This window comes from Lissotriton helveticus, chromosome 7 (genome assembly GCF_964261635.1).
Source record: "Lissotriton helveticus chromosome 7, aLisHel1.1, whole genome shotgun sequence".
Lineage (NCBI taxonomy): Eukaryota > Metazoa > Chordata > Amphibia > Caudata > Salamandridae > Lissotriton > Lissotriton helveticus.
This window is the reverse complement of record NC_136068.1, coordinates 1,114,877,726-1,114,892,374: the sequence shown is the minus strand read 5'-3', so window position 1 is coordinate 1,114,892,374 and position 14,649 is coordinate 1,114,877,726. Positions and strand designations below refer to the sequence as shown.

Genomic DNA, 14,649 nt, shown 5'->3' with positions numbered 1-14,649 from the left:
TTAGCTGGGCTACTTTACAAACCACATGCCTCTACTTATGTGTCTGAGCTCTGTATTGCAGAAGCCCGAATATGTTCCTCCCCACCTGACCTCCTGAACGTTATGTCTTCTTTTTATGCCCAACTATACTCTGCCACACCCATAGCCTGCTCCGAGGGCCTCAAAAAATATTTTGGGATACTATACAGCTTTTATGGCTAACCAGCGCCCATCAGGAGTATCTGGACTCCCCTAAAATGGTGGAGGCTTTTTGTCAGGGGATTGCGAGTCTACACGGTGATAAGGCCCCTGGCCTTAACGTTTTAACAACAGCCTTCTTCAAAGAAAACACCCTGCTCCTAGCTCCTCGACTTCTGGACATGTATCAGGATTCCATTGTCATGGGCTTTCTCTCCCTTTATTAAGGGAGATAGTCATAGTCACATTGCTTAAACCCGACAAGCCAGCCACACAGTGCAACTCCTACTGTCCCCTGTCACTAATAAATATAGATAATAAGATATTCGCAACGCTACTGGCAAATCAACTGCTACCATTACTGCAGCTGATTGTGAAGCCGGACCAGTCATGCTTTATTCTGGGGCGGCCTACTTCACACAACCTCCACACCATCTGTGCAGGGATGGCACCACTTGCATCCACCGGTAATGGCCCCGGCTGCGTAGTTGGACGCGTCTAAGGCATTCGATTTGCTAGAATAGGTATATATTTTCCCACTGCTTCAGCGATTAGGCCTTAGCTCTCACTTTATCAATCAAATCAAACTCCATGTGGCTCATGTACGGCTCAGTGGCCTCATCTCCAAACCATTCCCCATTACATGTGGTACGAGGCAGGGGTGCCCACTCTCGCTGCTGTTATTTGCCATCGCTATGGAGCCCTCGCAGCAAAGATCTGCCAACATCACGCAGACAAAGGTATAGGCCTCACATCAAGGGGATTAGTAATCTTGTTATATGAAGATGACATTACCCTATGGCATGTGACCCCCAGACTAACCTGACCTCATTGACACACAAGGTTGTGCGGTTCGGAGGATACTCCGGTATCCAGGTGAACTGGTCCAAGTCTGTCCTCTTTCCACTGACCGATTCCACCTTGCACTTTTCCTCAGAATACCCTCTGAAATGGGCAACTGGCCCTATTAATACTTGGATATGTGGCTCAGCAGAGACCCAGAGGAAGTATGGCAGGCCAACTATGGCCACGGTGTGGATTGGTTGGAAGACCGGGTCCCGGTGTGGTCCAAGCTTCCATTATCTATGGCAGGCCACATTGCATTGGCTAAAATTGTCATACTCCCTAAATTCCTCTATTTATTTATAAACATTCCAATCCCACTCACTATTAGCTTTTTCAAACGCTTACGGTCTAGCATGAACTCGTTGGTATGGGCGGGGCGGCATCCTCTGGCCTCTTATGAATTACTCGCACCGCCACATTCACAAGGGGGCTTAGGAGCTCCGAATATTCAGCCCTATGTCCTATGCACATAGGCCCAGTTCTTGCACCACTGGCTACATCCCATACCATTCCAACCACATTTGGCATACAGCACGATAAAGTCTCCGCTTGGCCGCTTACAACAGCTCTGTTCCTCCATTTTCAGTTACACAGGGCTGACCGTGACACTGCAGAAAGCGTACGTTGGGCATAGGACGGTCTCAGGAAGCAACACCAGCGTCCCTATGATATATGCCTTTTCAATTCCCTTAGCCCACACCTCCTGCTCCTCCCACTGCAAGACAAGGGAGCTATCCGGTGCGTAACTACAATGTGCATAAAAACCTTTGTGAGAATATACTGCGACAATAATAAATAATAATAATAATCCACAATTGTAAAGCGCACCACCACCCGTAAGGGTCTCTAGGCGCTGGGGCCGTCGGGAAGATTAAGTAAGCTATTGCCCAGAGTCACATGGTGCTGGGCTAATCTGCCGCCAGTGCCGGGGATCGTACCGTTATCCTCAGATTCCGGAGTCAGTCGCCCTAGCAGCGGCGCCACACCTCTTCCCTAATCACTTCCTCTCCCCCCCTGTGCCTCTTGAAACTTTCTTAGATTTTCAACTGTGAGCAGCATGCTGCGTGCTTCATGGGACTTTCCCGGCACCACTGCGTATCATAACCTTGCTCACACTACCGCATCTTAGTTTTTAACCTTACCGAAGGGTCTCTGAATAAAATTTGATTGCCTTTAGGTAATTTTAAGATCACACTCTCTACCTTACACATTATACCTCACACATTATACCTCACACACCCACATGCACCTTCACGGCTGATACAAGAAAAGAAGACAGACAAATAGCCTTCTCGCGGACCCGTGGTGCATTGCAACGCCTGTCCCACAAGGAGCAAAACACCCGATGATAAAGCACAGGGGTGTGTGAGGACAACACTTCCAAATAAGGAAGATCCCCCTGGAACCATATATTCCAACCAAACCTTTTCTTTAACATTTTCTATACCCTCTCCACATAGGAACAAGTACCCACACTGATTAGACGTGTCTATTATAGTGAGGAGCATGGGTACTGGACCATAATCTGGCTCCTAGTCCCCCTCATTTTGATTCATGTTAAAATTGTTACTTCACCTCTATTAATCCAGTATATTTGTCAGATAGGTTTCCTCCCTGTTATCCTCCCTGGCCCAGGCCCCGCCCTCAGGACCCCGGGACACAAAATAATATGATAATAAACTACGATTTATTATTCTTTTATTTTTTTCTGCTGGCAGGAAGGGGGCGGGGAGCTCCTCCCCCATAGCGGAGGAGCCATCGCTGGGTTTCTTCCCATGAAAATGGAAAACTTGTTAATCATCTGTAGAAGAAAACCTGGTTTCTCAGCGATAGTTTCTAATAGAATAAGATATTTGAAAACGGACAAAATACAGCCAACATTATGAACATGATTCTGTGAATTTGAGACGTTGCTATAAAATGTTTTTTCTTACATCGTGAATGAGTGATACAATCATTTATTTTTAGTTACATTGTGAATAAGGTGCAAGTTCTACAACAAGGCATTTGTCAACCTCTACGTAGTGTCAACCAAGATCATTATCCATTTTCAGATTTTCTGAAAGTTAAAAGTGCAGAATTAAAAAGGGAGTTGCAAAACCAATCTGAATCTGTAGTAAAAGCAGATGCTGAACAAAGTGAAACCCTAACTTAAAAAACAAGAAGTATTACTCGTTTACTCCTAGGGGAGCTGGAATCTTCAGGTCCATTTGCATATGGCTGGCACCTGTGGCACAATGAGGAAAAAACGATGGCCTGGATTGCATCGCAGAGGTCGGCAGTGGTTGAATTTAATTCAAGTATTCCACCCTGTATCCTTATTGTTTCCTAAATGCGATGGGTATTACTAGATCTGGGGGCGATGCACAAACAGACAAGTAGTAAATAGTGGTTGGGAATTGCACACCAACTTTTTGCAGTCTGTATGTAATTTTACAGTGCAACATATGTACTGATAGGTTGTGAGGCAAAATCTGTATTTAGTTTGTGGGTCACAGAACAAGCTACCTAATAAATATTAATTAGACTGCCCATTATTTTCAACCTCCATTCCTGTGTTTTTCATTCTCAAATATTAAACTTTTCTTTTTGTTAAAGGAGCTTGTGTTCCAAAATGGAACTGTTGCTCATTTTAAACAAGCATCGGTAATGCATCGGTTTCTTCTATGTAATGAAAAAGAGCTGTTTTCATCAATCATCGTCCAGCAGAAGGAAAATTCTCCCTTACAGATAAAACAGAAGTAGATAGGATGTGGCGCAGTGACCAGAGCTGCTGACTAGAGAGCTATGGATCCGTGTTCGAGTCTCAGCGGTGCCACGTAACATCCTGTGATTCTATGCAAATCACTTAATCTCTCCGGGTGATAAATTGTTATATACATTTGCTACAAGAGTCAAAGGCATAATGTTATGAAAATATAGTGCCACCAAAGCGGATGTTACCAGTATTTCAGCTGTGGGAAACTGATAAGAGAAGCAATGGAGGAACAAGCATTGAATGCAGGAAAATATGCTACAGCCGATAGAAATGGAGGAAAGGTGAGTGGCATGCACATAAACCAATGAGAAGCCAGAAAAGTCCCTTTTAAGTTTATATTAAAAACAATACATTTCTCAAGCACAGCGCAAGTGCTGTGCAGGCGAAACCTAAAAAAGAATGTTTCCCATTTGGGAACACATCTGGAGAAGAGCCAGTGGTGCCTCTCTCTTCCCTAGGCTGCCCAGCACTGTCCTTATGGAAGTCCAAACACAATTGTTGTAACAAACCATTGATTTATCTTATTGCGATTTTCAATTAGAAGAGTTTGCCCCTTTTATGCCCCTTCCTAATTTCTATTTGGAATGAGACATCATTCACCTTTCGCAGTTCTGACATTGATTTCCTACTGCAAATGTCGTTTAATACATTGGAAATGTCCTTTGTCACAAGGCCTTTACAAACTGCAGGGTTTGCAACCACAATAGCAATACGGGCATTGGATGATTTTACAAATGCCGCATTTGGAGATGCATTTTCCCTCCATTTCAAGTAACGTGAGATCAAGTGAGGGGCGATCCATGGGGAAATGATTCCAGGCGGTATGATGCTCATTGTCTTGCCTTCGAAGTTGAGGTCTAGCACTTTCCTCTGTTGTATTTCAATGCAGTATTCTGCTGTCTGCTAATATTGAAGCGACACCATGACAGAAAAAATACGGTTTCAAATCTTTTTGAAGAAGGTGGTGTATTCCTCAATCTAAACGTGGCCCCCAATCTGCCAGGTTTAGACTCACTCAAATTGGTCGAGAAAAACTATTTGCCACTATTGTCCCTAAAACAACTTCAAATATTAGTGGAGAATTCATTGTGGGGCTAACATATTAATTAAACTAGGCAATTATATTTTTCTACCATGGTAAACCTATATCTTGAAGGCTTCTGACTTCTTCGTATGGAAAAGTGTAAGGATCTTACCTGCGGCCTTCCCCAGGCCTTGGAACTCCTTTTCTTACCACAATTGCCTCACCCACCTACTGAAACACAGCGGTTTGGGTCATTCCATCAGCATGGAACCAAACCATGTAATAGTCTTAAATGAAAGTTAATAGTGCGTGTCTCTTTGAGATTCATGGCTTTACTGATTGGTATTAATGTTTTTTCTCATCATAAATGTTTCTTAGCCCCGCCATCAGAACAGCGACTGATGAACATGACACTTGGAGAGTTGCCCTTTTGGCTTTCTTCTCGCCCAATCTCTGCAAGAGAGATCACTGGAGCAACACAAAGAGGTGAGGGATCTTGCCAAGTTACCTTGGGTGAGTTTATTTCCTTTCTTGTTTGTTGTTGGGGATCTGTGATTAACACCAAAGAAATTAGTGACTCTGTATTTACAACAGTTGCCAAGTTATAAAGGTGAAGCCTTTCCTCCTGAGCATGACTGGGACTGGTTCCATATTACAGAGAGCAGCAGCAGCCGACATGTTTCACAATCAAAGCAACTACCCCCTAAAACAAAGATTATATGTTTAGGCACAGTTTAATAGAAACAAGGCATGTGAGGGTTTTGCCCAGGAAGTAAGTTATTTTGATTGGGTTTTCTAAGCGATCTAGAGAAATATATTTTATTGAGAGAAAATTAGATGGGAATATACCTTCATTATTAGAGAAACAAAATTCTGGATTTATTACTAAATGCAGTGCCATTGTCGGTGAGTTATGGGGAGGGAAGATTGAGGGGGATACATTTATATAGTGTAGAATGACTTTTTTGATATTTTACAAAATCCTTTGGAGTTGAGGTTCCCTGATCTTAGCAGCAGAAAGGTCAAAAATACAGACTTGAGCTTCTTAAAAGTCCCCTTATGAGTGACCGGCCACACCTGTGGGAACATGGATGGACTGCTGCTCTCCATTTATGTAATCGTGAGCAGTTGGATTAGGAAGACTGATCCTTTGGTTCAAACACTGACATACGCACATAGTTTAATTGCCTTTAAATGCTTTCTGTTTAGGTCATTATTTATGACATTATTGGAGTTAACTGTCGCAGCAACAACGTTATGCTACCTAGCTATAATTATTCATCAAATAATTTAACTGTTGATTATTTATGTCTCTGTCAATTACTTGAAAGCTACGTCTGAGTCAATAAGGCCACTTTCCACCATGATCAGTTACATGCTGGATTCTGGATGGTTTGCAATCTGGCTATCAGGCATACCTTTGGTCTGCATAAGTGAAATCTCTGTAATCAAGATGCTGTAATAATAATGTGTGAACTACCGTCCTAAAATCTTTAGCTGGGAAAAAGTTCTGAATCTTCTCACGTAAGAAAAGGTGGATAGAATAAGATTTGACAGTGGCTGCTATCCAGTAAGGCAAAGTTATACAAGGATCTAAATTAAAGCTGTCAATCTTCAAAGTTGTGATCATTGATAGCTGAAAGCCACAATTCAACAGCATTCCTTTGTAGGTAGTTACATCTGTGAGAGTATCCTCGGGGTCAATATGCCACAAATATGGCATCCATCATTAAACACATACTACCAAATGACTTCGGGAACTGGAGAGAGACATTTTCCAGATGTGACCTTCTGAATCTGGCACAATTCACAAGATAATTGTTCTACACTAATTATGAGAACATCGTCACCTGGTCCAGCAATTCTCTATGATACTGGGTTAGTTTGCACCAAAAATATCATGAATGCTCTCAACTCAAAGGTCAACTCTCTCATGTTGTCATCAAAGTAGTGATGGGTCTTTGTGAAAGCAGGCAGTACAACATGCCACAAAATCATTAATTTAATAAAGCAATAAAAAATCAGTAACTTAATGCCTACTTTAGGGCGACAGTGACCAAAAGGAGTCATTCCAGCATCTCCAAGAACCAAAAGGTAACACTAATATTAAGAACATTTCCAGACCTTACTGTGCTCTGCCTCAAAGGAATGAACAAAGGTAAAGAAATTACATAGTTTGGAAACCCTTGGGGATTTGTATACTGAATTAAGTTTCAATTCCCTTTGGCTTGCAGCCTTCGTCAGGGGGATTAAACTAATTTGGTGTCTCCATTCAAAAACTGCACTCGCGTTGTCTCCACAAAAACAGAGCATATCTCACAAACCTAGAGCTCAGCCATCAATGATGCCTTCGGTGTTAACACACCTTGTCCTTTTATTCTGGTTATACATATCCTTGTGCACTTTAGTATTTTTGTATTGAAATCGACGATACCAACTCCAGGTTGGAGGCTAAGAGAAGCAAACCTGCCTGCCAGAATTCCATTTTCCATCTTGGTCCTCGTCACAGTGTGAAGACCGCTGATAATATTGTGTAAGCAAGGTTCTGGAACAGGATAGTCCGTGTTGCCAATTTATGAGTATGATTCATAGTTGCAATAGCTCATTTAAAATCAAAAGAGGTTGGGTGCGCACACCAATATGTGGCAATGGTTTTGTTAAGTTGGTGCGTGCTCCTGGGGTATCGACTCCTGACTGGGGTGTCCATATGCCATGATCATCCCTTTGAGAACTTGTGATCAATTTGGAATCAACAAATAACACACGTCATTGTGCTCCCATACGCTGTGCCCAGGGGGCCGATGCCTAACCAGGTGTTGCTGCTTTTTTAGTAGCTCATTTAAGTCATTGATAGTCATGAGACCTGCCAAAAGTGCAGGTTTTTCAGATATGCAACCCACGCTCACTGAGTGAGACTTAAGTAATAGTTTTCCTATCCTGCTGCCTAAATTCAGCTGTGTACATTGGTCAATACAGATCAGATTTCAATCTGTTTTGTATACTATCAATATCAAAACTACTATATTCACTGGTGATGTAAGATCTGGTGCCAATGGAAGAAACAGACTTAAAGACAACATTTCTTGGTGTTGTGTAGATCTAGAAAATCATCTAATATGCTCGGTATATTCTAGCCAAAAGTGTATTATTGTGCTTTGGCATTGCACATCATTGCAACTCTCAGCAAATCCTGCATCTTATAGTTTACCATTCTATTTTGGTCCATTGGGGCTCAAGCCTCTTGTGTGACAAGGACATTTTGACTCGTACAACCCAAGATATAAGCACTGTAATGCTATTAGAACATGCCACCCACAAAGAGTGGAATTTTCTAAGTTAAATAGGGGAAACAGGCCAACATTGGAGTGCTGGAGAAAATTACATATGTTAGATATGTTTTGACTTTTTTTCACTCTGTTGTTTACGTACTGTTTGTAAAATGCCAGAGGTTCTGATAAAAACGTTATTGTATTATTTTCAAGAAACTTTGCCTAGGGAAAGTACATAAAGATGTACTGCCCAAAACACAAAACCATTTGTGCTAAAACGTTCTTGTTAACTGTGCAAATGGTATAATTTACAAGTTTAATCTGCACTTTTTCAATTTTAAAAATGTGAACTTAAACTTGAAAATGAGTTACTCACAAGTAATTTTACACCAGCGGAATTAAATCTGCTCCCACGGGCAGCAAGTGCTTGTTCCAAAGTAGGGATGCTAAATAAACTCAAAAGTTTTTGGGGGTTCACAAACCTCAAAAGGCAATTTCCATCTTCAATTCGCTCTAAGATTTACTCCTGCCAACGCCAGGAGTAAATCTCTTTTCATGGTGGGAATGTGGATCAGAAACTCTCAAAAATGTTTAGCACACACCTGCCATTTAATTGATCTCATCATGCTTTTCCTTGTAGAGGATGCGTTGTGGGTTTGTTTACAGAGGATAATTTGTGACGGTATCCATGGGGAAACTAAATAGTGTTGAAAGGAATGGGACACCACAGATGGAATTGATCGTGTTGTTGATGTGCACAACTGATCTTGAAGCTATAGAAGAGTTGCATGAGGTCTTAATGAGTGGATGGGAAGAATCACACAGGCAATTTGGGTTTAGAGATAAGGCTTTCTCCTACACAGAATGTTGCCCTGAACAAATCCCATGCGAATAGGGATGAAGCGCTTAGGCTGTTCATCTCGGACATGTCGTCTTGTCTTATTTGGAAGATTGTTAATAAAACTAATGAAAAACAATCCGAAAGAGTATTGTGCGTCATATGATCGTTTGCTGTCAAGAATTGTGTTGTGAATTTTGGTTAAAAGCATTAAGATGTGCAAGAAATCTTTCTAGACTTTCGCAAGTAGCTCTGCTTGTGCTCCCCACTTTGTTTAGATTATGTATAGGTTTGGATTTTTTCGGTTGATCAAAAAGAGTGAGCACAACTAAAGACATTTGGGGCAAACGGTGTGCAGGCGAAGATATACCATAACCGTCTTGCTGTTGTGATGATGCTGTCCATGGAGATTCAGTGCCCATATAGTAAGAGTGGCGTTGGGCTGGATGTTGGATTTTCTATATGGCTGCATTCAAAACTGGCAGACGAATCATTGCAGCCTGCTAGCCAAACCCAAATGTGAGTGGAGTCTTTTTAGAGATGATTCTGTGGTGTGTATTGCGGTACGGTGCTGTGCAGCTGCTTTGATGCTTGACCTAACCAGAGTCATCAGTCAGAAATGCCTCGCAAGGGGGACTCCCAATACTTACTGTCTTTGATGAAACTCTTCTTCACAATCAAAAAGAAGCCCTTTGCCACAGGACTTCTCCTGAATTTGTCCAGCAGGTGGGAACATTTTCTTTGATCTTCTGGGGCTGCAGTGGGATAGAGCTGGAGGAATGTAAATGTACACTGTGAATGCTTGTGCATGAGTAACAGCTACTTACAAAACATGAGCTGCAACGTTTGCAGCTTCCTAGGAGTGCTCCTGGTATTCTTCGAGAAATCCAAAACATAAGTAAATCTACACCAAACATAGTCGTAAACCTGTGAGTATAGATTTATACATTTTTTATATGAATGGTGTCCTTTAATTTTGCACAAAACGGGTGTTTTAAGTTTTACTTGTCTATTTCTTCCAAAGGCATATTTAAATGACATAGGGGTACTGGAGTAGGGTATCCGGTTTCATCTGGATGTAGTGTAAGTGGCTTGCAACAGAATTGCTTTTCCAGATTATTATGAATCAGCCCGTCTCCTGCCTTCTTTTTTACAGCCTGGGGACGATACTACAACAAGTACATCAATGTAAAGAGAGGTGGCATTGGCGGGATCACAATGCTGCTTGCCGGATACTGCGTTCTGAGCTACGCATGGAATTACAAGCATATCAGTATGGTTATTATTTAATGCAATTTTCCCTCTTCTTCCTGATTGTGTGTGGATTGACGTTTGGCGATTTCTCCCCTTTTTTGTGCATTGCTAATATTGCTCCACATTGTAGTCCGAATAAAAGGTAGAGCTAGATGTTAGACTGTGATCTTAATAGTATGAGGTTGTAGTTAATAAGGTACACAACACAGAAAGCACATTTTATGCATCGCAGGTTTTTAGTAGAGATCTTGACCTATCCCAGTGATATCTTAAGCGCTTCTATATTTTTAGGTCTTGCCTCTGACCGTGCAGACACTGTTGCTTGTGGGACTTTTTGATAGTTTACAGTGGCCTTAGAGCCCACCTATTGCTTACCATTAGTTGGCATAATTGTCACTCTTGTTTTCTGGCTTCTGATTTGCTAATGCATGCAGGCTTCACTACCTCTTGTGTTTGACCATCCACTTGAACATATTATGTGCATTTGTAAAGCACACTATCACCCGCAAAGATATCTTTGCTCTTAGAAGGTGTGTGTGCCTAGCCCTGTCTAGGGTAGGTTGGTTAATTGAAAAGCCAGGTCTTCAGCTTCTTGTGGAATTCAAGAGAGGAGGAGGCTCTGATGTAAAGTGGGAGGTCGTTTTACCCTTTTGCAGCAATTGCAGAGAACACCCTTCTCCTTATCTGATTCTGTGTATGCTTGGAATTTGTCCAAGAAGGAGTCCTGCGGAGTAGAGGTGTCTGGGTGCTTTGTGGAAGAAGATGCAATTATTCAGCTAGGTAGGGCCCAAGTTGTTTTGTGCCTTCAATGTGTGTGCAAGCAGTGTGAAAAGTGCATGCTTGTCTGTCGGGAGCAAGTGGAGCTCCCTGAGGTGTGGTGTGATGTAAGTTCTGTTTAAGAAGATTAGGATGAGTCTGGCCACCAAGTTCTAGATGGTTTCTAGTCTTCTGGTGAGTTGCTTAGTGATCCTGGCATAGAGGGTGTTCTCATAGTCCAGCTTGCTAGTGATTAGGGCAAGTGGAGTTTTATTGCGTGTTGCTTGTGAGCCATTTGAAGATTTTCTTCAGCATCTTCAGGGTGTGGAAGAAGGATGCAGTAATGGTGTTGATTTGTGCGGTCATGTCCAGTTTAAAGTCAATGACGATTGTGAGGTTCCTGGCGTGGGTGCTGGGTGTGGGTCAGAGTTTGGTTGGCCACCCGTTGGAGTCCTATGGCAAGGTGTTCTTGCTAAATTTCACTACTTCTGTCTTGTCTATCTTGAGGTTGATACTGTTGGCTTTCATCCAGGTAGCAAATTCAGCAATGCAGGCGTTGTACCAAATTCTTGTCCAAGGGGGATGGGTGGGGTGGTATGAGTTGCATGTCATTGGTGAAGGAGAGGCTGTGTACGGATGGCGTTCGCCAGAAGGATAATGTATGGGTTGCAGAGGGTGGGCAGAGCAATGAATTTTGAGGCACTCTACAGATAAGTTTGAGGGCTTCCAAGGAGTAAGTTGCCAGGCTGACTGCTTGACTAAAGTACTTGTGTCCTTTCACTGCTTGACTTTTAGGGTGCTACTTTTTTCCTGTTGTTGAATCACTCGATGAGAGTGCATGTGACTTTGTGTTACTTGTCACCATGTGGCCCCTCCATGCCCACATCCTTCCTGTTGCTTGTCCCCGTCCATCTCCTCCACACCCACAACCTTCCCTTTTTCCATCTCCTGCTATTCGTGTTTTTGCTTTCCCCCTCCCGTTGTCCATGTTTTTGCTTGCCTCCTCTTGCCCTCCTCCCGCTGTCTGTGTTGTTGCTTGCTCTTTCTGACTGTCTGTGTTGTTGCTTGCCCTCTCCTCACACTTTCCATGTTATTGCTTGCTCCTCCCGCCCTCTGTGTTGTTTTTTGCTAACTCCTGACACCTCCTTCCCTCTGTGTTGTTGCTTATCCCCTCCAACACAGTGGTTTTGTCTCTCCGTTCCACACTTTGTGTTGTTTCTTGCCTCCCACGCTGTCTCCTGTTGTTGCTGACCACACATGTGTTGTTGCTTACACCCTCCTGCCCTAGATGTTTTTGCTTCCTGCCTCTCTTCTTCCATGTTGTTTCTTGCACTCTTACCCTCGCTGTGTTGTTGCTTGCCTCTGTCTGCTGTCCGTGTTGCCCCACCCGCTGTAACAAAAAAGAAATGACACTGCAAGCACTGATGCTTTTAAAAAAACACTATCAGTCATGCAACCAACCTCCCATTATCATTACTTGCCCCCACCCGCCATAACAAAAATGTAAATGCTAGGACACGGACACCGCTGGCCATGTTGGAGCACTTTTTCCCCACACACGCCGCGTTGCATGTACTTTCTCCTTCTGACGACTCCTGAGCCATCCTCCCACCAGTAACTAAAAACCCACTTTTTCGTTTTTTAAGTAGCACAGCAACTGTGCTGCTGTAGAACATGACTTAAAAACATTGACAGAGCCACTAGCTGTCTCGTAGGTGTGACCTATTGACTTTGTCCATGCTCGTTTTATTGTGGTTCTTGGACCTCTGGGTTAGTAGTGTCGAGAGTGAAACTATAGGTACCAGAGGGCACAAGAATGGATGAATAGCATCTGACGTGGGACAACTTGAGATTTGTGCCTGGGATGTTGCGAACTAAATAATAACACTAATTATGGTATTTATAATATTGCTCATATTTAATGATAATAGGATAATAACAAAGATTCTGGTAATAATTGTTAAAATAATAATATGTGACCTGTTTATGAGGTACCTGGACAGCCCTCAGTAAGTGGTAGTGTGGATCTAGAGTCATCAAAACTCAAGTCCAAAATTACAACTAATTCAGATTGCGTGAGTCCAGTACAACTGGTCCCAAAACGTGTATGTGGTTTCTGTTTTCCAACCACAAGCAATCTCTCTTGTTTGGAACAATCAAAAATGTTACCTTGCTGAACTTTGTACCAATCCATTTTTAATTCTTATTTGGTAAGACATTATCATAATATAATTTTAAATAAAATCGAGCACACACCAGAATAAAAAGCTACCCTTCAAATACAACCTAAAATAATGGTTCGCCATTAGTCATAGATTCTGAAGCACCGCTAATCACCGCTGTTATTATTACTTTGCGGTATAGAAATACCAGCAACTTAACGACACAGGTACAATTGTGGTCCGAAAAGCTAAGAAGGACAATACTTGTGCTTCCTCTACTATACGAACAGTGTGATTCTAAAATATTAACCTTAAAAACAATTTCCACACGTTGGTTAATCTCGGACAAATGCATACATCCTATATATTCGACAAGTGGGATTCAGTACAGGCTCCACACACTCACAAATATTTTGTCAGTATATTGAAAATTATATTACATGTAGTAGTTACTAATTTCTTTGGGCGGATCAATAGTAAGGTACCTTTGAGAGCTATAAACTCGGCAGGTTTGCCGTGTGAATTGAAAAAGTCTCCTTCCTCATTAAAGAATGGATTGACTCCGTGCTGTCTCATCCTGCCTGGCGTACAGTATGGAGGTACAGGAGAGCAGATTCATCAGATATTGTGCAGTGCCAAATTCTACATATAAGATCTCCAGGGGAGTGCATTGGTGTAAATATTCTCCCCAAGAGTGTATGTTCTCAACTTCATTTTTTAGTTTCCCCACATAAATCGTAGAACAGTAGCGGAAAAGTGAGACAAGCTTAGTGTAGTAAAGAAACAATTGTGTATATGCAGACACTCCAATTAAAAAAGAAAAAAATAATCTAATTAAATTACACCTATGTATCACTGTCACCCTTTATTGCTCTGTTGGTCAAAGAGTGCAGCTATGGATGGACCACATGTGGTAAAATCAGAAATATGACCAAGAACAAACATAGAAGGATGCCTACTAGCAACGGGGAAGGTCGTCCTTTCGAGACATGGAAACCCGGTAAAGATTTCTGTGTGCTGACTTGGAAAAAGAAGCACTCAGATTGAGAAAACCATATGTCTGGTTGCATGTAGTGGCGGAACATCCAAGGCTTACTGGTGGCTATGACTAAAAATAAGCATATTCAAGAGCAATTTTATGGCACGACACGGACGCCATATTATGCAAATCTCCTTTATTACCACAGCTCAGCAGCAACAATAGAATAGAACTTAGTGAACATTCTGAAGAGATGACTAGTCCCTCTCTGACCAGGTATCTTCCTTCTTTGTTGCTGCTGCCCAGAAAGATAAGTACTATCTCTTCAAGCTTAGCACTATTACTTGTGGTTTTATACATTATCTGTATGTATGATTGTTATGATTAGTGTATAGACTTGTTACATGATGATCTACCTCTTAACAACTAGATAGTGTTATGTTTGGCTTTTTATATTTCATATTTTATACTCTCTGTAGTAAAAATGTAACCTTTCTTTTCACCTGTGCTGTGAGGCACAACCTCTCCTAACATTAATCCCCCTTTCGGATCTTACTCTGGGTCTGGTACCCTTCCCTCATATCTC

The 14,649-nt window shown here is 42.1% G+C and overlaps 1 protein-coding gene across 2 annotated transcripts in view; it reads left to right on the top strand.

The window, feature by feature from the left end:
• MTNAP1 (mitochondrial nucleoid associated protein 1) overlaps positions 1-14,649 on the top strand; it is a 229,966-nt gene that overhangs the window by 177,220 nt on the left and 38,097 nt on the right. For both annotated transcript variants that reach the window (XM_078654266.1, XM_078654267.1), the window contains exons 3-4: positions 5,184-5,291; positions 10,069-10,185. In XM_078654266.1, the coding sequence (XP_078510392.1) occupies positions 5,184-5,291; positions 10,069-10,185 (225 nt within the window). The remainder of the gene's footprint in view (positions 1-5,183; positions 5,292-10,068; positions 10,186-14,649) is intronic.